The 26,034-nt window shown below is 37.0% G+C and overlaps 1 protein-coding gene, 1 long non-coding RNA gene and 1 pseudogene across 7 annotated transcripts; 1 reads left to right on the top strand and 2 right to left on the bottom strand.

The window, feature by feature from the left end:
* Positions 1 to 669: 669 nt before the first annotated feature.
* On the top strand, positions 670 to 8,515 carry LOC103323578 (uncharacterized). Of its 5 annotated transcripts, none has more exons than XR_016124505.1 (8): positions 670 to 1,138; positions 1,231 to 1,353; positions 1,898 to 1,949; positions 2,062 to 2,153; positions 2,292 to 2,352; positions 4,565 to 4,626; positions 5,348 to 5,485; positions 6,846 to 8,515. It is a non-coding gene; the product is annotated as an uncharacterized LOC103323578 (long non-coding RNA). The 5 variants fall into 5 exon arrangements; XR_016124504.1 differs by having other exon boundaries at positions 6,827 to 8,515; XR_016124503.1 differs by having other exon boundaries at positions 673 to 1,091; positions 5,348 to 5,407.
* A 384-nt stretch (positions 8,516 to 8,899) lies between these two features.
* On the bottom strand, positions 8,900 to 12,046 carry LOC103323576 (spermidine hydroxycinnamoyl transferase pseudogene; annotated as a pseudogene). Its single transcript, XR_016124482.1, has 2 exons — positions 11,212 to 12,046; positions 8,900 to 10,801 (listed from the first exon to the last, which is right to left on the bottom strand). The product of XR_016124482.1 is annotated as a spermidine hydroxycinnamoyl transferase pseudogene (transcript).
* A 10,889-nt stretch (positions 12,047 to 22,935) lies between these two features.
* LOC148920042 (defensin-like protein 182) lies at positions 22,936 to 23,592 on the bottom strand. Its single transcript, XM_089044527.1, has 2 exons — positions 23,532 to 23,592; positions 22,936 to 23,285 (listed from the first exon to the last, which is right to left on the bottom strand). Exons 1-2 carry the CDS (start codon positions 23,590 to 23,592, stop codon positions 22,936 to 22,938), a joined length of 411 nt encoding a protein of 136 aa, XP_088900653.1.
* Between the last annotated feature and the right edge of the window lie 2,442 nt (positions 23,593 to 26,034).

Genomic DNA, 26,034 nt, shown 5'->3' with positions numbered 1-26,034 from the left:
GGAGCTAAACTTTATGAGCAGCCTTATGTGAGAGCATGAACCCAGCCTTTTATAGATGAAAATATCTTATAGAGTTCCACCCATTATGAAGTCTATAACATATATAATAACTTGATCATCCACATCTTGATAGACAACTTTAATTCATATTTCTAAAGTGGTGTTTGGTTCATGGGAAATGAGACTCGGGGATGGGAAATCAATTGCTTTCCCATGTTTGGTAAGTCTAGGCATCGGAAATGGTTATCTAGCACATCGGAAAGGATAATGCTTCCCTCCTTGTCCATAAGGAGGAACTCCTCCTTACCTACTAATATGGCTTAGCCACAAATTGACACTTGTGAAATTATATGGATATAATTGGAAAATTAGACAAAGTGTGTTTTACATTCCTATGCAAACCAAATATGGGAAATGAAATAAAAGTGGTATTTCTTGGCTACTTTCCCAGCATTATCAAACATGGGAAAAAAAATCTTATATTTTTCATCCCTTGAAAAAAGACATGAAAAAATTTCTCATCAAATCTTTTTCGAGAACTACAAAAGGGCTAAGAAGTTAAATGAATAAGGAATTTCACAAGGTCATAGTCCATGGACCATAACTTACAAACTAAGTAATTGTTCCTTATCATGGCGTAACCCTGAAAGTCAAGAGTCCAAAATTATATATATACTAAAACTGGGTTCAGGAATTCACTGTTCCTAGACTGTAGCTCAAGAATAGTGAAGTGACGGTTTTGCCCCCACTTAAGTGATGGTTTGCTTCCTTGAGCTGACTTATGAACAGTGGATTGGCTGTTATGCCCTCCAGCCCTGTTTTCTTTTCTTCGTTGGAGTCGCTGAGTGAGAGCCCTGTTCTTTTCTCTTCGTGGGAACTGAAGTTCCCAATCAGTTGCTCGACTTCGTTGGCGTAGCAGAGGGAGGGAAAACTCTATGATTAGAGAAGTCCAACCATTTGGTTTTGCCTTTCGTTGGAATTGTTGGGGGATGGGAGATATTTTTTGATTGGCTCTTTCTCCCATGAGAGCTTCACTGTTGAAGCTTGATCTGGCTTTCTTGCGGCCGTTTATTTCGTTTGTGGCTGCTATGGTGCGAATATCGTCTTCTTCCTCTTTCCTTCGTTTGTGCCTGTGCTGGTATTTGTTGTGTTTCCTTCTTCAATTTTTCAGATATGTCTTTCTTTTACTCTTCTTCTTTTTTAATCGCGTCTTCTTTTGATGTTTTGTAGGTAGTCTTTCGACCGACGGTTCTGATGCCTCACCCGTTGATTCAACGACAGCATCCGACGATGACATGATCAATCGTCTGGGACCAGCGGTCTCTCCGAGGATTTCAAACAAAAAATTATTAAGTAGGCAACATCTCTCTCTCTCTATCTCTCTCTCTCTACTTGAGCATGTGGATAATGAACCCTAGGAGCTTAATATCTGTATGCATCTAAAAGGAAATATGATTGGGAGTTGATATTCTGAACAAATCGACCAGTCTCTCAGCTGGAAGGTAAAGATGGTTGGTTCAATATAAGATCATTCAAACAAAAAATCTGATTTAGCACTCTATAAAATATGTAGAAACCTACTTACCCTCTATTTGTTTGCTAAGAAAATGCAAGAAAAAAATAGAAAATTTCATCTTTTTAAACATTTCACTGTTGTTTTGTGGGTAGGAGTTCAATAATTATGCTTATAAGAGCATTTGAGGTCACCCACTTAATAACATTAGTACTTTTTATTGAAATCACTTGGGTTTCTGTGGAAACTCAAGGACATAAAGGCAAAAGTTTGAGTCTTTGTTCTATAATTATGCCGGATTGAAAATTTGGTGCCTTTTTTCTTTCTTGCATGTGCTTGGAATTACAATGAAACTTTCCTTTCATTGTTTTTTGGTTGTTGAAGGGTTTGAGCATGAGGAAAAAGGTGATTTTGCAACCTCACCAAAGCATTTCAGGTAAGAACCATTTGGACCAAAATTAAGCCTTTTGTTTTGTGGTTTATCATATGATTGGGTTCTATGTTTGAGCTTATGGATTGGTTCATGGTGGATTTGAATTGGCACGCAGAGTTGCTTGGGTGTAGCTGATGACTGTGCATTGCAGGACTATAACAAAATGGTGCAACTACATCTATTCGTGGACTTTGAAATAGAAACAAGGTTTGCATCTTTTAATCGCCTCCACTGTATTTCAATTTCTTTCCCTTTTATTAATTTTGATTGTATTTCTCCCCTGTGGTGGAATTGATCATGCTTTTGAATTGGTAATGGCTGGGGACTGTTTGTGCATGAATAAAGGCTTGCCATTGCCCTCGCTGATGTTGTGGGACAGAGCCAGTGTATGCGTACAGAAGTTACGGTATACAATGTTCTCTCTCCCTCTCTTTAATTTCAGTTTTTTTTTTCTTTTAATAGAATTTCGTCAAATATTTTGGTTTAGGGTGACTTTTGATTGCTTAGGCAGGTTTATAAATAAAATAAAATAAAAAAGATTAAAATTGATGAATATTTCAATTGTTGGTTGTATTTATTATTTGGTTTCTCTTTTTATCTTCCTTTTTAATCGTTTTTGTTGATTGATAGTGATTTTTTTTATTTTTTATTTTTATAATAATTGTTTTGGGTTTTGTTTGATTTATGCTCAAAAGAATTGCCCCCAGTAGAGAGATAAATTAGACAAATTTGGGGGAGAGAGAGATTTGATGAACCAAGATAAAGATATTCTGTATAACTATGAACGGCATGTAAGATATAATTTAAGACCTGCATTTAGTGTAGGGCATTATCAGACAAACATTTCAAATATTAAGATTTCAAGAAGATTAAGAAGAAAAAAAAGAGTAAAGATGATGATCCTTTATAGTTTTTATAATCTACTGAAGCATTGGAGTCACCTTCTTGCTTAATGTCAGTGCAGTTTTCTGACTGGTGGCTTTTCCCTAGCCTGTATTTCTGCACAAGAAAACAAAACAGTTTTACAGTTATGCTTTTCCATAATAGTCTGAAAAAAGACTGGATGTGATTAACCAAGAAAAGGGAGAAAAATGCCTGTAAGTGGTTCTTTAGGTGGTACAGACTGAGTCCATGAATTCCCATCACCCTCATCAAACTCTTTGGTGTGGCCTCTGCCCATATGTGAAACAAAGACATTAGAACTTTGTATAGAAATAGAAAGAAACTAAAAAGGGATTTGAAGAAGAATATCAATCACGCTTATATACTCAACTGTCTGCCCCACCAAGCTGATTGACTGCTTCAACAAATCTTTGATGAAGTTCTGCAGTCCATTTTAGCCCGGGCTTTGCATCAGTGGACAAAACCAAATTCATATTCTGATTTTGCATATTCTGCAGCAGACCCATTTTTGTATTGTGGATGAGAGAGAGAAGAAGGCAACATAAATGTTGGTTAGGAGCCTTAAAAGCTTTGATCCAATCTGTGGCAGCTATAGAGCTCTCTTTATAATTTGGAGTAGTTGGCCTGTCCTGTGTTCTCACTCCATATCTGGAAACATAAGTGGGGTTATGTTGGGGGAATATATGCCATGAGCTGTAGTTCCTCCTTTCCTTCCATCTCTCATTTCATACCATTTTTTTTTTTACAAATTTATAAATAAACCCAATCCTAGACATGTATTTATAAAAACACCCAAACACTATTTAAACATAGAAACACACCCAAAATCAACAATTGTAAATGGGTTTTGAGTGTGTGTAATGATGGGTTTTGGGTGTGTTTATAAAGTGTTTTGGGTGTTGGGTTTTTTTATAATTTCAGCCCCTAGTTTGGGTGTTTTAGTGAAACTCCCTTTTTTTTTTATGTAAATTTTTTTTATTCTCTCACTTCTTTGACTTGAAAGAGGTGGAGAGAATCTCTGATGCAGCAAAAACAGATAAAGCAACACAGTTCAATTTGAGTCTTAAAAGGAGAGAAAAGAGGAAAAGTGTATGGGATTTTGTTGTTTTCCCACTCTCTCTCTCTCTCTGTCCAGAAATCCAAATTCAAAAGGGCATTCTGGGATTTTGTTGCTTGCAGAGTTTATTTTCTATGTTTTCCGTTTTGATTCATTGCAACTGAGGTATTCTAGCTATCTCAGCCTTTGATTGAACTGGTTGATGATTTTACTTTAGATTTGGATTGTTTGGAGTCTTTTTGTCATATTTTGTTTTAAATATAAAACTTTTGTTCTCCAAGCAAGGAATTGATTTTTAATACATGAGGTTGATCAACAAAACCTGAGGCTACATCTCTCTCTCTCTCTCTCTCTCTCTCTCTCTCTCTCTCTGTAAAAGACTTATTTACAATCTTTTCTCTCTCTCTAACCCAAAAGAGTACAGCTGGACCCATGGGCAGCCCCAACTTCTGATTCTGTACTCTAATTTCTAATTATTAAGTTCTGTGTGTATAGAGTATAGATTGAAAAATTAAAAATTAAATGTAGAAGTGGATTTGATTCTCTTTCTCCAACCTTTAACATAGTTTAATGCACACTTTTAAATGTGTATTTGTGGGATTTTAATTTCAGCGCATACTAGAGGACAAGAACCTTTAATGTTTTTGATGTTTTGTAGGTGGTGTTCTGCTGCTTTAGATAGAGCTGTTGGTGGTTGTTTTTGGTTTTGTTAATTAAGAGGTACGTTTCTATGTTGAAATTCCCATGTATTGTTTCGGTTTTGCTTTTCATATTTGATTTTCAAGTCTATTGGTGTATCAAAATAGTTAGGTTTAATGTATGCTAAGAATATCTCATCAGTTAAGTATCAATAAAAATTTTATTTTTGTTCTCAGTTACTGTTTATACCATGCTTGAATCCGAAGTATAAGATGTGATGATAATTGAAATGCCTAGAGACCAATCTTGCTTATGATATTTTATTTTCAACTAATTTGCTTAGGAAAAATAGAGAACAAGTTTTATTTTTTGCAATCTCTGTTGATAAATGAGTAACTGTTGATGACCCTTCTTTTCTTTTTCTTTCTTTTGGCCTTTTTGGGTTGTTTCTATGTTTTGTCTGCTTGGGACAGTGTCTTACTAGGACAAGAAGTCTTATAAAGGATGGAGTAGCACGTGCTAGCTCGCAGCTTATATATATGCCCCAATATGTCAGAATTCAGTCATGTGTTTGCTTTGCATTATTTCTCTTTATTTTACTTCAGAATATTGGATTGTAAATGTGTTCCTGTTGTTATCTATATAGTAGCTCCTTTTTTTCTTCATTTCCTTTTGAAAATCATTGTTTATTGTAAATCATGTGCTTTTAGATCATTACCACAAACAGAATCTATGTGTTTTTATTTTTCGCTCTTTTGATTATTGCTTTATTTCATTTTTTGGTTTTTGCATTTTTCTATAGGTGCTGTGTAACTGCTTTTTGGACTGCTTGATAGCTCTTCTCATTGTTGCTAGGCAACAGGTCAGTTTTCTATTAATCTTTTGAAGAGGTGCTACAAGAAAAAACAAAGTAGGGTTCTGCATTTGGACTAGCAAAGAGGTTTGGAAAATCCTTCCATCACCCAGTAGCATATATATATAAAGACCGGTCCAAACTCTTTTGAACAATCAACATTCTAAAACTGCTGATATTTTGATGCTATTTTGATGTTTTGATTGCTGCTTGATTTATTAAAATATGGTCAATATTTTAACATGACAAGCAGCATATAAAACATGTCATTAGTCTATTTTTTGTAACATAAACTTGCCAAATAAAGCGTGATGCCGCTATTTAGATCTCAATGTCTATAAATAGTACCATCTTTCATTTTTTTTTTCACGATTTTGTATACAATTCACATGGTTTTAAAACCCGCAGCATCGCGCGGGCACATTTGCTAGTACAAACTATGACAAAGCAGGATCTTAAAACTTAATTATAACACTTGCGAACTTAAAATTGATAACCAATGAATGTATGCTCATATTTTTCCTACAAATGAAAGATATTGATTTAGAACAAATTGTTCACCCGTTTTGATTTAGTTCCTATGATGATAGGGTAAATTTCCCCATTGGCTTGAAAACCATTTGTGGTCAACAAGTCAACTTTCTTTTGTGGGTGAGCATGCTACTGTTAGCAATCAAAACCTTGACAAACTTATGAAAAATAGATAACTTGCGTCCCAAGTTACTGACTTTAAACAAGTGATTGTGAATTTGGGTGAGGAATATCTCCCTAAGTAAGTTCTTTTCTTGCCTCAGACTTGTGAGGACTTCATAATTCTGACAGTAAAAACTAGTAGTTCTGGCCAAAATAAATATTGAAAATAAATCAAATTGTTTTAAAGAGAATTGCCAATTACATAATTTAAAACAAAAAAGGAACTGCCACGTCTAAAAAGGACAACAGAACATTAGGCTTCGATTTCTGCTTGGATTGTTGCTCGTGATTCAGGGCTAGATCGATGTATCTGTTGGATTCAAACGCCAGCACCTTCAATTGATGAGGTTCAGTTGGAAATCAATAGCAATGTTGAGATTGGCAAAGATTTAATCTATTTTAGCCATGGAGAGACTTCTTAGATGGGCAGAATTAAGATCTCTTGGACGGGATGGAAGTGGCTGGATTGATGATTGCTAACCTGGAGTTGTACTACAGTACCTATTCTGCTTGATTATGAATCATCCAAGAGCTATTCTAACAATTCTGAGAGATCAAAGCATCTTTGTAAATTTGTTGAGGTTTTGATGAGTCTCAAATTACATCTTTTTACTATTATTTTGGAGACTTTATGATATAATTTTGGCTTAATGAATATAATTTCACTTCTTGTTACATTTTATTCTCACCAACTGGATTTATGAATTTTCTATATTAATTTGGTGAATTTATTAGGTGAATTTATCTTCTGTAGGAAGTTGGAAAGCCAAAAGATGAAGCCATACATTTGTTCAAGTTCAAGCTAGGTGTGAAGAAAATTGCTGGCAGATTTAATTGAAGAATTAATTGTGGGATTATTGTGATTATAAAGAGAAGTAAAGAGGGAGAAGAGAAGACAAAACTGTTGAAGCTAAAGAGCCTATTTTATGTTATTCATAGCCATTTAACGCCTACTTATCTTACCGTTATTTCTTTTCCACTTACTCTTCACCATCAACACATGTTTAATTCAATTAATCCCTCAATTAAACCCTTCATCACCCACCACAATTGTATTAACTTCCCACTCGTCTCATTGACTACTATAAATCACCCATCAACTTATTTGGCAAGGGCATCCGTACGACAGATTTCTTTATCCATTTAGTTTATGTTTTCCTTTGTAATGAGTTGCTAGGGCTAAAGGGAATGTTCTTTGAGTAAGTTTGTGAATTGTTCTTTAATCCAATATACGGTATGAATTGCTAAATTCTTTTATTTTTGGTTGTTCAATATTTTTATATCCTTTTATTTTGATTGATGTTAAGTGATATTATCTTTTCATGAGTTCAATTATATTTTTCTCATTGTTAAGAATTGACTTGGCATGCTTTTAAATTAAAAGAGTCGATATTAAGCAACTCCATTTTCTGAACAATCATTAATAAAAGATTACATTGAAAAATTAAATTGGTTTTAATTTTTTTATCTTCCGGTTAAAGTTTCTCAATGATGATTTTAATCGAGTTATAATTTGGATTAAAGAGCATGAAACATATTTAGTTTAAAGAATTGAACCTTGATGCCTTAGCATTTCCATTATTGATATTTCATTTTTAAACTCAATTTTTCACAACAATCAAATTAAATTACTTTTCCATTTTGCTTGTTACTTTTATTGTGGTACGTTTAATTATTTCTTTGTGTGCAGATACTTGCCTACCTGCTCCTTGAGGATACGATACTTGGACTTCCAAGATTATTACTACTTGCACTTGGGTAGATGCAACAGGTTTTTATTGTCATGGAAAACTTTTTCCTAAAAATAACTCACATATTATTATTTCAAAGTGTACTACCAGACGCATTTTCATTTCCTGAAAATGCAAATTGCTTTTTTTGTTTTCATTCTCTGATAATATTCTCTGAAAACATTCTCTGAAAACGTTACCGGATTAATTTTCTTTGGGCCTCGAGCGAGACAACTCTGAGCCGCCACATGATTTCGTTTAAGTCTCCGCCGCAGAACCAAGGAGCATCAGTAGCAAGGATGCTTCCAGACCATGCCAAAAGTCTTCTTTCTTGTCTCTGTATGGATTTCCATAAATCCAAGAGGTACGGACACGAGTGCCATTAAGAGGAGTCTGCAGCCAACAATCAATCAAATTTTCGAATAAAGCAACAATATCACAAGTTATCGTATCATACCACCAAACGCTCAAGCCCCTCGCCAGACCTATTGGGGGAACATGAAACCCATTGTGGGATAATTCCCGCTCAAGGTTCCCCTTGCCTCTGGCCACAAAGTGTTTCCAATGGGTTTTGAACCCTTGTCATTGAGGCACCAGATAGCTCACTAGTTGAAGGTGGCAATTTGTCAACAACACCACATCTAGTGGTTATGTAATGTTCCTTTGGATTTAATGAAATACCATAGATAGTGAATGATGAAACATTCAAAATACCATAAAATGCCCATAATTAATGATAATATTAAGAATTGAAAATATAATAAATAAGTATAATATAGTAAATTTATACTTTTGTGTATTAAAAAATAAAAAAAAAACAAAATCAGAATCTGGATCCTATTAAAAACACATAAAAAAATTCAATATATATATCTATATATATATATATTAATTTTAATAAACATTTTCATAATCTTTGAAAAAAATAAGCCAATTGGCAGAGCTTTTGCCAAGAGGTTAGTAAAATAACACCAACCAGGATGTGAATTTACTAAAATTATTTGAATTACAATGCAGATTACATCTTTCACAGTAATAAGATTCACCTACTGCCATGCATTGCATTATTCATACATAATTATAAAGAAAGAAACTCAACCATCTGTTTTACTTGGCTGGAGAAATCAATCGTCCATAGGTACGTTTTTTTTTTTTTTGAAGTAGTAAATGTTCATTAAAATTGTGAAAGGTTACAGACTCGAGCGACCAAACGTGGCCTCATTAAAACCTTGCCCAGGAAAACCCAGTGGGACAAAACCTGAGACGAAGGAAAAAGAGTGCCACACGCTCCATTATGGCTACAAACAAAAGATCATGACAACTCTAGATTATTAGCATCAGCTTGAAGAAACACATTGATCCATGGAGGACCATCTTCAAGCCAAATGTCTTTTGAAAATGTTTCTCACTGAAGACCAATTAATAAGCTGATATTATATATATATTTTCCATATATCTGCTCTGTATTTCTCAGCTTATAGCTTGCTATATAACTTATGCAGTATAATATCTTCATAGAAGTGCTTCTTGAAAGCATCCATATGGGCCACTTGTAAACACAAAGTCAGAACCATAGAACCATCTCCATCAGGACTTGGAAGGAGGAAGGATTCCCCATCAAAATCATATGTTCTTGAACCCATATAAATTTCCTTTCCCCATCCAAAGTCAAGCCCATATATAGGCAGTGTCGACCAACTCACAACCTCAAGATTAGGGTTTCCATAAAAATTCCCTTCGGCAATCCCTAAAGCATGAAGGTCTTGAAACCTAGTCAAGTCCGGTTGGTTCCTGAAGTGATCAATGGCGGACAGCACATAATCATTCGACACCTTCTCGATTGCCTCCCTTATTCTACTCGACGCGTACCCTAATGGCTTGGACACCAAGTCACCAGCAAGACTTCTAGCAACCCCATAAAATGTGGCATTTCCAAAGTATCCTTGGGGTAATGGGGGTAGCATACGACTCCTCAAATCAACGCAAACTCCCATTGCCGTAGGTTGTTCATTTCTGTGAACTCTAGCCTTAGACGCACATCTCCATATGTGCCCTGCCACAGTCTCATACCTTGTGTAACCCCGCTTAGTGCCAGAATTATTGTAATCATTCCCCTCGTTTGCCATTCGCTTAAGTTTCTCAACTTGTTGCTTGGTTAGCTTCAACATGGCCACAGTGGTCTTCTTCTTCCTCTCCTCGATATTATCCGATTCGCCGAGCAAAAGGGGTAGACGGTCTAACTCTGAGTGGTCAAGCCCTAGAGTATTTCCAGCTGGGAGTGTTCGAGCTTGAAAGGCCTTTCGATCCAGAAACGGCATTACACCAATTGGCTCACCCTTTGCAAGCCTAGCCCACTCAGAAATGAAATGAAATGTACTTTGCCCATCAACAACAGCATGTGAAATAGTCAAGCCAAGACTAAGACCACCACACCTGAACCTAGTCAACTGTACCAGCAATATAGGAAGTTCATGAATTGGGAGGGTGTAGTCTACAGTGGGGATAATATAGTCATATTCTGGAGAAGGAGAGAAGTCACCAAGGTCATCGAGTTTTGAATCGGACTCTGCTTCAATGAACTGAACCCCCATGCCATTGCAATCGAGCTCGAGACGGCCTCCACCAATCCAATGCAAACGACCGGCTAGTGGATAGAATGGCACCAATGCGCGGCATAATGAGTCTTTGAGAGTGTTGACAGTGGCGTCAGGTTGTGAGACAAAATTTTGGTCTGGTCTGTAGAAGTAGATAATGCTAACATGACTTACGGTGCCAACTTGATCCGATTCTGAGAGAGCTAGGCTACCTTGCAATGTTGGTGTAGAGGGTTTCAGAACATAGCAGCCTTTGATTTTCACCACCATCGTTCTTCTTTTTTTCAAAATTTGAGTAGGTTATGAATAGATGTGGCAGACGATATGGTATTGGTTTTTATAGAACTGATTTATGGACACTAATCCCTCCTTAGCATTCCTACTTCCTACAAATCAAAGTTTGACACATATACAAAAATAATTCATCTCTTTAAAAAGAAGAATCTTAACACATATGATTTTAAATAGTTTCAACTCTTTAAAAATTTGAACTGGATAAACTTTTTAACTACGTCCTGAATTTTCTCCAGCACTACCAAGATGAAGAAAAGATAAACACAAGTGAATTTTCTACAGCAATCTGAACAAACCCACTACTTCCTTTTTTTTTTTTCTTTTTTTTCAAGAGAAACCAATTATCTACAGCAATCGGTGGAATAGATTGAACTGGGATTCCTTAATATATACGAGTTTCTCATTATGTGGGGCATCAAAGAGGCGTGGGAGAGGGAGAGTGTAAAAAGTAAGAATTAGAGAGAGAGAAGAGAGAGAGAGTGGAAGAAAGCCGAAAGATTACTGGGTTTTGGTTTGCACACTTCGCCTCTTCTCTGACTGATCGATACCTTTGAGCCATGCCCTGCTACAGTACGCATCACCCGAATGGCAGCCTGGATCAGAGTATCCGCTATCCAGTTGGAATGCTTTGATGTCTCGGCTCTCAATAGAATTGGTAATTTACTGGGTAATTTACTGAAAATTGATGCTCTCACCACAAGCCAGAACAGAGGTAAATTTGCTCGACTCTGTATTGAACTAGATATGACCAAGCCCCTGGATGCCTTTATACAGATCAATCAAATTTGGTATAGCATTGAGTATGAAGTCTGCTATCATTGGGACTATATGGACATAAAAGTGACAGCTGTACGCAAAGAAGGAAGCCTACTACAGAAATGCCTGAAGGGAATCGATCTGACCCAAGTAGGGAACAAGTGGGACAAGATACTATTATGGAAAAGGAAAGTGGTGAAGAGGTAGTGGAGAACTTGAGGGGACCGTGGATGAACGTTCCACCTAGAAGGAAAACTAAGACCGGTGCAAAAATTTGGGGTGGGGAAAGTAACAGCCTTAAGCCCCATGGCTCTCGTTTTGATGCTCTCGAGAAGATTACTGAAGAGTTTGGAACAGAATCCGCGGAGGCATTTGTCGATGTCATCCCAACCAATAAGGTGACCAATAAGATTAATTATGATGCTGGGGTGAAAATATGGACCAAGTCTAACAAAGCTAAAGGTGGAGGTAGACCGGCTATGAAAGATATCTCAAACAGAAGTATGGCTTCAAGTTCCAGAGGGGCAACTGATCAGCAGAAAAGAGTGAATCCTAAAGACAATACTCAGACTGTAATATTGAACAAAGGAAAGCTTGACACAATGTGCTGCAACTTACATTAAAAACTCGAGGTTATGAGTGAATCTCATTAATAAACATAAAAATATACACATGGTAGGAAGACATAATGAGCCTTACCATCAAATGCATCTCTATACATAAATAGAAGTAAAGAGAAAAAAAAAAACCTATTATTTTTCATTTAAAAAAATTTCCAACAAATTCTTTATTTTCTTGGGGTTCGGATTGTGATATGACATAACAAAAGAGAACCTATTTAATCCAACATCTCAACAAAGAATCGAATAAATCCTCATAATAGCATCAATGCCTTTAATCAAACATTAACATACCAACAACAAATCAAAACATCTCAAAAATACCAATATCAAATCAAACATCTCAACAGAATTCCAAAAATCAAAAACCTAATTAATTTCAACAAAGTCAGCAAATTATAATTCATTCTTTAAGTAAACTCTAAAATAGATTAGAGCACATAACTTCTAACCTATTTAGAATATATTAAATTCAATGTTGTCATATACAAAATCTTAAAATTTGGGGGTAGGAAATTAAAGAGAAGATAATTAAAGAGGAGATAATTAAAGAGAAAAGACATATGGCTTACTTTTTGGATGGGCATGGTTTGTATGTTTCACATGGATAGGCATGGTTTGTATGTTTCACATGGGTGGGCAATGGTTTGTATGTTTCACATGGATGGGCCTACTCTATATGGGTATTTTTTATTTTTGAAAATTTTTGGGTAGGCTTGCCCTAGGTGTAGGACCGCCCCTGGCTGCAACCCTCCCAAGCCGTGTCAGTAAGTGATAAGGTCGGTGAATGGGTGAGAAACCAGAACGTTCAATCTACTAAAGGGGCGTTCATCTTTGGACACCAACCTCTGAATATTACCGGCAGTGGCGGACCCAAGAATTTATTAGAGAAGGGACAATATTCAATTGAAGATTACTAGTAATGTTTCATAACTTTATAATTAAAAAATACAGAGAGAGCCACATAAAAAATATATATATATATTATTAAAAAACATATTATAAAAAAATAGAAATAAAAAACCAGAAGAAAAAAAGATTAAAAGGAGAGAAAAAAAAACACAGACCTTGAGATTTGGGTCTGTTGACTTCTTCAATTCAATTTAGGACTCTCTTTATATTAAATTATTAATAATATTAATTGTACTTTGGCATTGGGTTCCTATCCGCAAGACATAAGGCTTTATCCCTATTTTTGTTCATTGCCCTGGTCCAAAACGAGTCGTTTTGGCCAGGGACTTTTAAAAAATGAATGCGGTGTCTTTGCGTGCAAAACAACGCAACACACAGCAAACAAAAAGCAATTTCACAGAGGCATTGGGCCTTGCCCAAATCGAAGATCCTTCAGGTTTGAAACGATGTGGTTAAAGCATGACCAGTTCCATGATTTTATTTCTCAGTAATGGAATCAAGGGTCTGGCTTGGCCCTTGCGAAGTCTCGTAGTTTGGTGGAACCTCTAAAGCATTGGAAACTTGCTGTTTTTGGCTATCTGAAGCAAAGAAAAGCTCGTTTACTTGCTCGTCTCAAAGGTATCCAACGTGGTATGTGCCATAGACCTAACAGATTTCTCACCCAACTGGAGGAATCTCTCTCGACTGAATACAATATCATTTTAGACCAAGAAGCCTTGTTTTGGCAGCAAAAGTCAAGAGTCAAATGGCTACAGGAGGGTGATCGAAATACTAAGTTTTTCCACCTCTTTACTATTGTCAGAAGACGCAGGAACAAAATTGAAAAGCTAAAGAACAATGCTGGAGTTTGGGTAGAGGAAGCTATTGAGCTAAAGAAGTTAGCGGTGGACTACTTTATGGGGCTTTTTTGTTCGAACCAGCCGGATAACACCAATACTCCCATGCCTAAGCTGTTCCCCAGCCTAAGGGAGGATGAGCTCAACCCCTTAGTGGCTAGTATTGATATCAATGAGGTCAAGGAAAGTCTTTTCAATATTGGTAGCCTGAAAACCCCGGGAGTGGATGGGTTTCCTGCTTGCTTCTATCAAAATCAATGGCAGCTTTGTGGTAATGATATTTTCGACCTTGTCACCGAAGCGTTCAGGGAATGTCGAATCCCCGAAGGTTTGAATGCCACTTTGGTAACTCTCATCCCTAAAATAGATAACCCTATGTCTATGATGCATTTTAGACCAATTAGTCTTTGCTGCACTCTGTACAAGGTAATTTCTAAAGTGATCTTGGCCAGATTGAGACCTCTTTTGGCTAAGCTTGTCAGTTCTCATCAGGTAAGCTTTATCCCAGGTGGGCATATATCTGATAATATTCTGATTGCTCAAGAGCTCATGTTTAAATTCAGAAATACTAAAAGGAAAAAAGGTTTTATTGCTTGGAAGATTGACCTTTCTAAAGCCTATGACAGATTAAACTGGAGTTTTATCAGGACAGTTCTCAAGGAAGTCGGTTTACCTGCAAATCTCATCCAGCTGATCACTCACTGTGTTTCTTTTGTTACTTATCAAGTCTGTGTCAATAGGGAGTTCACTGAGACTTTCACCCCTAAGAATGGCACCCGTCAGGGAAACCCCCTCTCGCCTTACCTCTTCGTCCTTTGCATGGAGAAGTTTTCTCACCTCATTGTGGAAGCAGTGAAGAATTGCAATTGGAAACCTGTGAAATCCTCCTAGGGTGGCTCGTATGTCTCCCATCTGTTCTTTGCTGATGATTTGATTTTGTTTGCAGAAACTACTCCTCAACAAGCTCATATTATGAAGCAGTGTCTGGATGACTTTTGTAGAGCCTCGGGCCAAGTTGTCAATTTTGAGAAATCTGCGATTTTTCCCCAAATATTAGCAAGGATTTAGCGTCCGATATTAGTCACATTTGTGGTTCACCTCTCACGAATAACTTGGGTAAGTACCACGAATAACTTGGGTAAGTACTGGGGATGCTCTTACTTCACGCTTGGGTAACCAAGACTACCTACAACAATCTGGTTGACAAGATGCATGCCAGACTTGCTTCCTGGAAAAGCAGAGTCCTTTCTTCTGCAGGTAGAGCAACTCTAATCCATGCCATCACCTCCGATATTCCTGTTTTTGCCATGCAAACTGCCAAGCTGCCCATGAGCATATGTGATGGGCTGGATAAATTAAACCGCAATTTCTTTTGGGGAGGTAGTGACAAAAAGACTAAGGTTCATCTTTGTCGTGGGATCTGTTGTGCAGACCTAAGAGTAAAGGGGGTCTGGGTTTCAAAAAAACTCACGACATGAACAAAGCCCTGCTAGCTAAAACTGGTTAGAGACTTTTAAAAAAAGATGAGTTATAGGCCCAGATTTTTGAGAAAAAATACCTAAGGGGCCACTCCCCTTGTGATCCCAATTTACTTCTCAAACAAAATTGCTCTCTCACCTGGAAGGGTATTGTGTTTGGCTCTCAACTTCTAGAGAAAGGTCTGATCTAGAGGCTTGGGAAAGGGGACAATATTAGCTTCTGGAAGGATAAGTGGATTGCCAATGAAACTCTTATCCATATGGTGGAGGTTAACCCTGATTCTAGTATGGACACTTTAGTCTCTGACTTTTTTATGGATGGTTGGTGGGATGTTGAAATGCTGAGAAGCGTGCTCCCTGAAGACTGGTGCAGAAAATTATTGGTTGCCCTGCTGACTTTGGGGGTACTCTGGAGGATTGTCAAATTTGGCAAACTACTTCTAATGGTCTTTTTTCTATCAAGACGGCTTATAACTTGCTCTTTTCAGGGATGGAGTGGTTGGTGGAAAGTCATTTGGAAACTCAAATTACCCCCGAAGATTCTTTTCTTCTTATGGCTGGTGTATGAAGGAAAAATCATATCCAATGAGCAGTATACGCGCATGCTTTTCATTGGCGACCCTGCTTGTTGCATTTGTGATTGGCATACTGAATCTACCTTACATATTCTTAGGGACTGCACTATAGCTAAAAGGGTGTGGAATCTTTTTCTGAACACTAACCAGAATGTTCCTTTTTTCCAAGCTGAGCTGCACCTCTAGCTGCGCCAAAGAACTTTTGCTCTAAGAATATGTTCTTGCAGATCCCGTGGAAAACTCTGTTTGGTGTCATCTGCTGGCACCTCTGGAAATGGAGAAATGATTTTATTTTCAAAAATAAGGATGATTTGCCTTTCAATCCTAGAGAGCTGATTATGTCTGCTACCAAGGAGTGGATCAAGGCCTCTACTAATAATCAATTGGGAGGTGATAAAATCCAGGTTAGTTTGGCCTGGACCCCCCTTGAGAATGGTGTGTTAAAGCTAAATGTGGATGGTTCCCTCATGAGAAGTTCGGGGTCCATTGGAGCTGGAGGAGTTATTAGAGATCACCTGGGTAACTGGTTTGGTGGTTTTGCTGTCAACCTGGGGAAAGGACAAATCCTTGAAGCTGAGCTGTGGGGTTTATTTTTTGGTCTAAAATTAGCTATCACAAGAAGAATAATGGATATTGTTGTTGAAGCGTTAATCTTATCCTGAGTAATGATCTGAATATTTGTCATCCTATGGCTGTATTGGGTAGCAGCTGCAAGAGACTTATGAGCCAAATTCCAAGATGCATTCTTCACCACATCTACAGAGAGAAGAACACTGTAGCTGACAGATTGGCTGCTTGGAGCCACGACATTGATCTGGGGTGCTGGTTTCTTGAGGAAAATCCGACTTGGCTTGGGCCTCTGTTGTTGGATGACTCTTTAGGGGTTACAAAGACCCATTTTATTAATTCTGTTTAGTTGTTTTTTTTCTCTTCTGGGGTTTTATACCCCTATTTCACCAAAAAAAAAAAAAAAGAGGCGTGGAAGGAACTCCGAGTCTAGCACCGCCTCCTCCCCCTTTTCAAAAAAATTATGCAGTTTAATTTATTTACAAAATAATAATAATACAAAGTTTCAAGGATGCTATAGTGCACATGGTTTTTATTGAGTGATTTAGGACTTGCGATAAGGAGTTAGACCAGATAACTAACAAAAGGGGAAATATGGTGTCACGCCTCGGACCCAGGGGTCGGTGTTCCCTCGCCCGTTGCGTGTTAAAATAAAAATAAAAATAAGCCGAAACATGAATTTAAAAATAAACTTCTCACATAAAAATAGCTCCAAAATCTTACAACTTTACAAAAAATAAATAAAGCTCTATCACTCTCATCTAATTCAGCCTCAATTGGTTTAGTCCTTGTGTTGCCCACTAATGCATCTAAAAAATTAAACAGAGTGGGGATGAGCAACCACCTCTTAATAGGGACATGAGACCTTACCACAGTAGATTTATATAACTAAATTAAATGGCATGCAAAATCACATAATCAACAATTATACCACCGATATCCTATTCTACTATGCATACGGGCTTGCTTGAACTTTGTTCCTACAATGGTCAGACTCAACTATACAAAAATCCTTTCTATTACCCTTTTTTCCATACTTTCTTTATCAACCCAAGAATTCTAATCATCTCCGATAACATATGAACATGTCAATATTAATAAAATAATATAATGCTAATTAACAACACGTAAATACCCAATAACAAAGAATACCAACCATACTGTAATACCACACATAATATAATACTCACGAAATTTAATTAAATCAATCTATGTAAAGGCCCCCAAAAAACCCCCTACCTTAATTACAAAGCTAGTTCAAAGTTTAAGAAAACACAAGCTACACTCTCTTTCTCCGCCAAGAATTTCATCAGCAATCTCTCTCTCTCTCTCTCTCTCTCTCTCTCTCTCGTCCTTTTTTCCTTCCTTTCTTTCTTTCTTTCCCTCTTATTTCTCATGTAAACTATGCATGCCTTGCTCTTCAAGATGAAATGGAATGGCCCCTATTTATAGTACTACATACGTGGCAACTACTTTCCTTCAATTGATCCAATGTATGGCAGTTGATAAGGTTTGGCTTCAAGTTTAGATGTTACTAGATTGCCAAAACCTCATGCTAAAATAGAGCTTAGTCATCTAGGTATAATGACACATGTGAGTCTTTTTTTTTACACCAGTGAGTCTAAAGTGTTGCACGTCTAAAGATTTAGATGACAACTAGACTATTGAACTTAGCCATTCAAGTATTAATATGCAGAAAGTAACAACAAGATAAGGCTATCATTAAAAAAAACATATACTTATTATAATATACTTATTTTTAATAATTAATAAGAAAAATTTCTGAAAATATAACACATACCAAGTTAATTATATATATATAATCAATTTAAATATATAAGTGGCGTGAGAAATCACTAACGCACAAATTAAACCCTATAAATTATGCTAAGTAGGGATCATTCTATTCCGGGGATTATGAGGGATACTAATCAACACAAACATAAACTTATTAAACTGAAAACTAAGTTTAGGGAACAATGATTGGGGGGAGTTTTGACGATTTATACTAAAGTAAAACTGACAGCAACAAACAACTAAGTTGTGAATGAAATATGGATTAAGGGATAGCTAGAGGATTCTTCTCCACACATGGAACATATGCACACAAATCGATCTCCAGTTACTCTTTCTATAAAGTATGAATGACAATGCCCCAAATTAATTGGCCTAAAAGAAGAAAAAAAACAAAACAAAGAACAAAACCCAACGCTTCATTCAACCCAAGTCAAACGCTCTAGTCCCTTCATCGTCATCACTAGCTTCGCTCTCATCCACAAACCACCGGCAACGAAAACCACACATCTTCCTCTCTCTCTCTCTCTCTCTCTCTCTCTCTCTCCGCTCTCTTTTTCCCTCTCTCCCTTACTCCCTCTCTGTCTCCCCCTTCGGGTGACCCATTGTCTCCCACATTCAATCACCAACAAATTCTCATTTCAATATATTCACCCAAGGACAATGGTGTATTTGTTTTGCATTAATAGCTCCTCTTGTAATATTGTTTGATTGAATCTGTGTCAAAATAAGGAGGCTTCATCGCCCTTTACGCAGGGGTGAATGCTGAACATCCAAGACCTTGAGTAGCTAGGTATCAAGCAATACATTGGGAGTTGATGAGCTCAAGGTTGATGAACTGTCATCTTTGTGAAGACTATTGCTCAGCTACTATGATTCAAATGAGGAGTTGTACAGAGATCAAGGGTGCCATAGAGATGAAGAGTTAAGAGGAGCTAGCTCTCAGTTGAAATATTCATAGCACGAATACAATCATTAGGTAAAAAAGAGCAAAAGTATATAAATAGATGCAATAGCAGCAAGCAACCTAGTCTTGAACAAGGCATAAATACGCGGCTTGGATTATTATGCGTATATATAGAAGTTCTCCTACGTGGACGGCCGAACATTATTATGATGCGGACGCCATATGATGATCCATCTATGAATAAAGACTTGAGAAATAGGCGGCTTGGATCATTGAAGTCCTCAAATTTTGAAATTAATCAATATGGTCCTTAATTTGGTCCACACATTAGTTTGGCCTCTCTCGTCGGATTCCATAAAATATTCGACTAACTTTAAAGATGTTTTCCTTCGAAATACAATTTATCCCCTCATGAAAAAAATTAATTCCATGTATTTTTTCAACAAGACTATCTGTTATCCTTGATGGAACCCAAATATAAAACCTTAAATTGATAGGACCCGCCCCGAATTCCTCGAAACCCGAGACGAATCCTATGGAAATTTGGACATCACACCGATGCCGGGTCCACTTACTAAAGACCGAGACTTCCTACCAAAATTTTGTCTGAGTCTCCCCTGTAAATTGAACAATTTCCAAAAATTTCAACCTGCATAAAACACATTTAATATCCTCAACCGGTAGCAAGCATAAGATAACTTCATGCGATTCACAAAATCGGCCTCTGGCCTCAAATAATCCATAACCAAACTACCAACAAATTCCTTAGGCCAAATAATACCCTAAACAAGGCAAAATAATAAATTCAAACATAATTATGAATGCCAAAGGCAATTTACATCATCTAACTTTCCCAAATATCCAACATATGAGGTTTTAACCTCCTAACACAGGCGCAAGTAGTTTAAGGCCTCAGTTCAAATCGTACAACAATCCAAAACAAGTTTTATACCTATTGTGACCAGAACACATTTACACAATCCTCCCGCAGCCAAACGGGAGTATGAACAATTATTTAATCGCATCTCGTTTTCAACCAAATTTCAGGACCAACGAGAAGGTCATAACCAATCTCAATAAAACAACATAAATAGAATTTAGTCCGCGCCTGCACCTGGGTGAGACCCCAGGCTACCTACGTATCTTTACTGAGGGATCAAGCCACACATAGTTCTTTCAACAAAAATTTTGGTTCCATCCACATACAATCCATTACAGCAATACAAAATAGTAAATTCTAGAATTATTCTTTTCCATTTTCCTTAAATCACATCCTAACAAAAATACTCCTTTTCCACATCTGACTTTTCCAATATTGTAACAATCATTTATTCCTCTCCCTGTTCTTTTACCACACGCTGGAATTCTCCAATGTCACGTGTGATAATCCATAACAAATTGCAGGGTCTCACACTCCGGAATATTCCAACACCATGTGTGAGACTTGATAGTCACATACTCTTCCCATACGCCGAAAAATCTAACGCCACGTATGGGAAGTGTCTCACACGCCGGAAATTCCAACACCACGTGTGAGACCCTATAATCACATAACCTTCCCATACGCCGGAAAATCCAATGCCACGTATGGGAAGTGTCTCACATGCTGGAAAATCCAACGCCACGTGTGAGACTATCAAATCACATATCCTTCTCATATGCCGGAAAATCCAACGTCTCGTATGAAAAGTTTAGTATCTGCTGGGTGGTACTCAACATATATTTAATCCGCATTCCGAGTAATTATAATTCTCAATTAGCCAAACTAATAATAGAGATATTCACAATTTAACGGTACAAGCCTATAGTAGACTGCAACGTAATTTAATTAATGGAAATAATGTTATTTTTCGACCAACGGCTATGCACATAAGTATAAATTCCATAAAGATCCTAAAACCATTTTAATAGAAATCAACACTTACTTTCACACAAATTCCCTAAAGTATTGTACCCTATAATTAGAGCATTATGCTTTATTTATAATCATATAATCTTAATTAATGATAAGCAACAACCTTTAAAGAAAAATCCGTATTGAACCAGTTCCCCATTTAAACTCAAATAGAAATTTAAGACCCGTTTAAAATATTATCCTAATACTATTCGAAGGTTGAAACTACCTCAGAAGACTCGTGGTCAACCGAGGGGTCCAACTACCCAAACTTGGTCAACTGGGCCTGTGGGACCCACGACCTCCATTTTACTATCCGAAAGTTCCTATGGGTTCCACAAGGTTTAAGATATACGTCCTGCAAGTTTGGTCCTGATCGGACGGTCATGATAAAACACAAACTTTAAGTTATTAAATTGGAACATTCGGGACTCTAATCCATGATCCGTGAATTCCTACATGATCCTAGGAATGCCTAGATCACAATATAATGAAATGGTGTCGATCCAAAGGTTCAAACATGTTAAACCCAGATAACGCCTAATATGCGATATCAGATCGATGATCAAACAATACCCAAAACCATATCCTAGCATACCGTCATACTCGGGACGACATAAGGATTATTATAATACTCTAAGACCAGCCAAAAAGTGTCCCACACGCCGCCACATGCGCCGGAAGCGCATTTGTGTCCAAAGCGATAACGCTTCGCCGGAAAAACTCAAAATCACGACTCAAGGTTCCTACCTTAGGTTTAACACCCTATTTGGAGTCGCTTTTGTTCTTGAACATACCCCGAAAAATGGCCGAAAGTGGCCAGAATTGTGATCCCAAAACTGGTCGAATTTCACTTCGAAAATCAAACTGCCTACGCTCAAAATTAATGAAATCCTACCCACCATCAGCTAGATTATAAAGAATGGATGAATTTCCATACCTTGATAGCCAAAAATGGCGGTCGGAGGAGAGAGATCAGAGCTGGCAAAGTTTCGAGCGAAAACCGTCCTAAAAATCCCATTTTTCGACGACCGAGCGGCGGCCAATGTCGGGAAGGGCTGGTCCGGAAGAGGACGATGGCCCGGTCATTTTGTACCGCCCCGTCGCTTTGGTGGCTGACGAGGAACGGCCGACCAAAACGTGGCGGTGGGTCGTCGTCACGAGAGAAGAGAGAGAGAGAGAGAGAGAGAGAGAGAGAGAGAGAGAGAGAGAGAGAGATCAGATTTTTATCAAACCATTTTCGTGATAATTACGATTGTGCCACTGGTGATGTTTTGCTCATAACTTCTTCGTTACAATTCTGATTCGAGCCCACTACGTGTCTATGAACTCATCTCGCCGTTCTCTACGCAACAGTACCGTCAAAATTCCCAGATTCCTTTCCTGTCAAAAGTCAACTTTAAACCTAATAAAATATTCTAGGGGCAAAATGGTCTTTTATCTGAATAAATTAATAATTAATAATTTATTTAGGACCGGGTCGTTACATAAATAGAGAGAATATGGCCTTATTGAGCAAAACTATGAGTTTAAGAACTTAAATGAGCTATATTCTTATGAAGGTACCTATTTAAAGTTGGTTATGTGATTAAATTTAACGAAAATTTTGTCGTAATGCGACATGAAGGAGCAAATTGATGTGTAGAACAAAAGATGAAGGACCACATTGATTGATTTCAGAATTTGAGGATTAAAATGAGGACTAGTACTTTTCAAAAGTGCGGGAACCACTTGGGAAGGCACGTGGGACTCCGTATTAGAGCTAGTGGGTGACAATAGCGACACTCACAAAAATTCAAAGAAAATAAATCATGTATATTTTGTTTACCACAATGAAATTATTAATTAGCCCCTTTATTTGAATGTCCATAACCCTTGTGCTGAAAGCTAACACTTGTATTCACAAAAACAAGAAGTATAAACCGGAGCTCCAACACTATAACAGTATCCCATTCCCTGTTGGGGTCCAGGATATTTGGCAGCACACTGTGAGTTGCAGTCCTCCTCAGAGCAGCGCTCACCCCATATTCCCAAGCTTAATTTGCAAGTTTTTGAGTATGGCGGTGGGACTGGAGGTCCACAGTCGAAGTAGCATCTACAAACTGGGATGTTGTTGTTCAAAACGCAGGCAGCCTTCGCCCCAGGATGTGCAGATGCGCACCTTGAACTGCAGTCATCACCACATGTACCTACATCTTCTGTGCAAACGTCACCTTCCACCATGGGCATTAGGGTCCCTAAGTAAAACATCAGCTTAGATTAGGTAGTATTAATTATTTAATATCAATGCTAAATGAAAACCATTTTTTTAATTATAAATAAGAAGAAGAATTAACAGATAAAAACAATTGTTGGAGGGCAAACAGGAAAAAGAGAGTGGAACAATCTCTACGCTTAATTAGTTAGCTTTTATTGATCCCCAAAGTAAAATTTCGACATACACATTCGTAAAAGATCATGAAAGCCCAAATGACAAAATATACCTGCAGTGATGAAGACAAGGAGAACAATGATGATGCAAGAAGATCGAGAGAGAGTAGCCATCTTCATAAAATCCCTATATCGGAGTGTTTGTGTGATTCTTATCCTTTCTATCTAACTACTTATAAAGAATGAGAAAATTTTGGGAATTTTTTTCCATGATGAAGAGAGTGTCGTAATTAATTAAGAAATAATAAATGTGATCATGGTTCTAATGGAAAATCCCTTACTCAATAATTGTGTCATATTTTAACATTTATGTCAATTAGATATTATAGATTGATATTTTTTACCATTTAGATATTATAAATTGATACTTTTTACCATTTAAAACGTTGGTCCTGTCAAGCCCCGAACTTGGGGGTTGGTGGAAATCCCTATGCCTGGTGCGTGAGAAAATAAAATAACTAAAATAAAATAAAAAGATGCCGAAATATGAGTTTAAAATAAACTTCTCTTATAAAAATAGCTCCAAAATCTTACAACTTTACAATTAATAAATAAAGCTCTACTACTCTCCTCTAATTCAGCCTTAATCGATTTAGTCATCGTCTTGCCCACTAATTCATCTGAAAAATTAAATAGGGTGAGGGGTGAGCAACCGCAGCTCAGTAGGGATATGAGACCTTACCACAGTAGATTGATATAACTAAATTAGGTGATATGCAATCATATAGCCAAATATCACATTAATAATAATAATGCATGAATGCTCTTCATCTACCCCCGTTAATTCATATAATTGGACAAGCAGACCTGCACGTCCCATACCATGCTTATACCACTTGGTTCCGAATGCCCATATATATGAACTAACACCCATTTCAACCATCCCATAATTCCCCTTTTTGTTAGTCATCTTGTCTAACTCCCTTTCGCCAGTCCCGAATCACCCAATAAAAATTATGTGCACTGTGGGATCCCTGAGACCTGGTACCTGCCAAGAGTTAGACTCAACTACACAAAAGACTATTTCCATTACCCTCTTTTCCATTATTATCTTCTCCACCCAACAACTCCAACCAATTACCATGACATGATATAATTATGCCAACATTATTCAAATAGTTCACAATACATAAATATCTCATATCAAGAACATTATACAAAATCACACATAATATAGAGCTCACGAAATTTAATTAAATCAATCTTATGTAAAGGCTCCCAAGAAATCCCTACCTCGATTCCAAAGCATTGCTCCAAGTTAAGAAAACACAAGCTCCGACCTCTAACTCCTCCAAGAATATTATTACCACTCTCTCTCTTTCTTTTTCTCTCTACCAATATTTCTTTCTCGTTTTCTTTGTTTGCATTTGTTGTGCAACTTAATGTCCTATATATATACAAGGAGTATGTCGGCAGTGACTCCCTTCCTATTGGATGGTGTTTGGCGGTTTACAATACTTACCATCCAAGTTATATTAATGCGGTGGTCTAGCTGTGTAGATAAGGTAGTTCCTAATTCCTCCAATCCTATACAATCTTTTTTGGTGAATTGACAGAGCTAGTATATAGCTATGCTTACTAAGCATTTGTTTTTCTTTGACACATACTATACTAACAATGACTAAGCATATCCATAACAGTAATGACTACACGTAGCTATACTTATCAAAGACTAAGCATGCATACATTAATACTAATTGAATAAGAATATCATGCATCATATATACATATTTAATAAGATATATATATATATATAATAGAATAATAATAATGCATATTTGATTGACACATGCTAACTACGTGGAGTGTATTAACTCAATTACATAACCATGCATGAAACTCTAGATAGCTAAGGACAAAAATCCTACTACCATTGAATAGAATTAAATATTAAAAGCATGTTTTAAGAATATCATCAAAATTATTGAATTTGCATTAAATAAAACATATACTTTCATAAAATAATTATAATTTTTAATACTTACCAAAATAAAATATTAACATTTTTAAGAATAAGAATTCTCACAGGTCCATTCCCCCTCTTCCAAGTTCCGAAAAGAAATGCTCATACTATTTACCTTTGTTCTTAAAATTTCCTTATGAGAATTTGCACATATACCACCTAGATTATTAGTGCTCGTTTCGGCATTGCTTATTTGGGGTGATAAGTGATTTTTAAAAAAAATTTGGGAAGCCCAACTCATTTGGTAAACTATGAGAAAGTCACTTATTATTAAAAATTGCTGCGAAAGAAAGCTATAAGGGAAAGCAGCTAAAATGAGGTACTTTCATTTTCTAATTATGCAGGAATCAGTGTTGATTATATGATGGTTTTCAAGGAATAAAGACGATGGTAACAAAAATGTCGTCTATTGCGATTTTTGTAGTAGAAGGGATTAGGGGTAAGGGTGAATGAAAAGGCTGGACATCCGAGTGTTGGGAAACAGGGCTACGTACGTCAACTAACATACGTTTGGTTTATGGAATGTATTTAGGGGAAACTATTTCCCATGTCATTCCCCAAGGAATGGGGAGTAGGAATGGAAGATTCCTTTC

The sequence above is a fragment of the Prunus mume genome, linkage group LG2 (assembly GCF_029339155.1).
Source record: "Prunus mume cultivar Tortuosa linkage group LG2, ASM2933915v1, whole genome shotgun sequence".
Classification (NCBI taxonomy): domain Eukaryota; kingdom Viridiplantae; phylum Streptophyta; class Magnoliopsida; order Rosales; family Rosaceae; genus Prunus; species Prunus mume.
The sequence above is the reverse complement of the archived record's forward strand: the minus strand, read 5'-3'. Positions and strand labels throughout refer to the sequence as shown.

Excerpts from the sequence above, each read along its gene's own strand:
- LOC148920042 (XM_089044527.1), bottom strand. The coding sequence starts at position 23,592 with ATGGCTACTCTCTCTCGATCTTCTTGCATCATCATTGTTCTCCTTGTC. Across the intron at positions 23,286-23,531 it reads CCTTGTCTTCATCACTGCAG|GGACCCTAATGCCCATGGTG; the intron begins GTATATTTTGTC and ends TGTTTTACTTAG.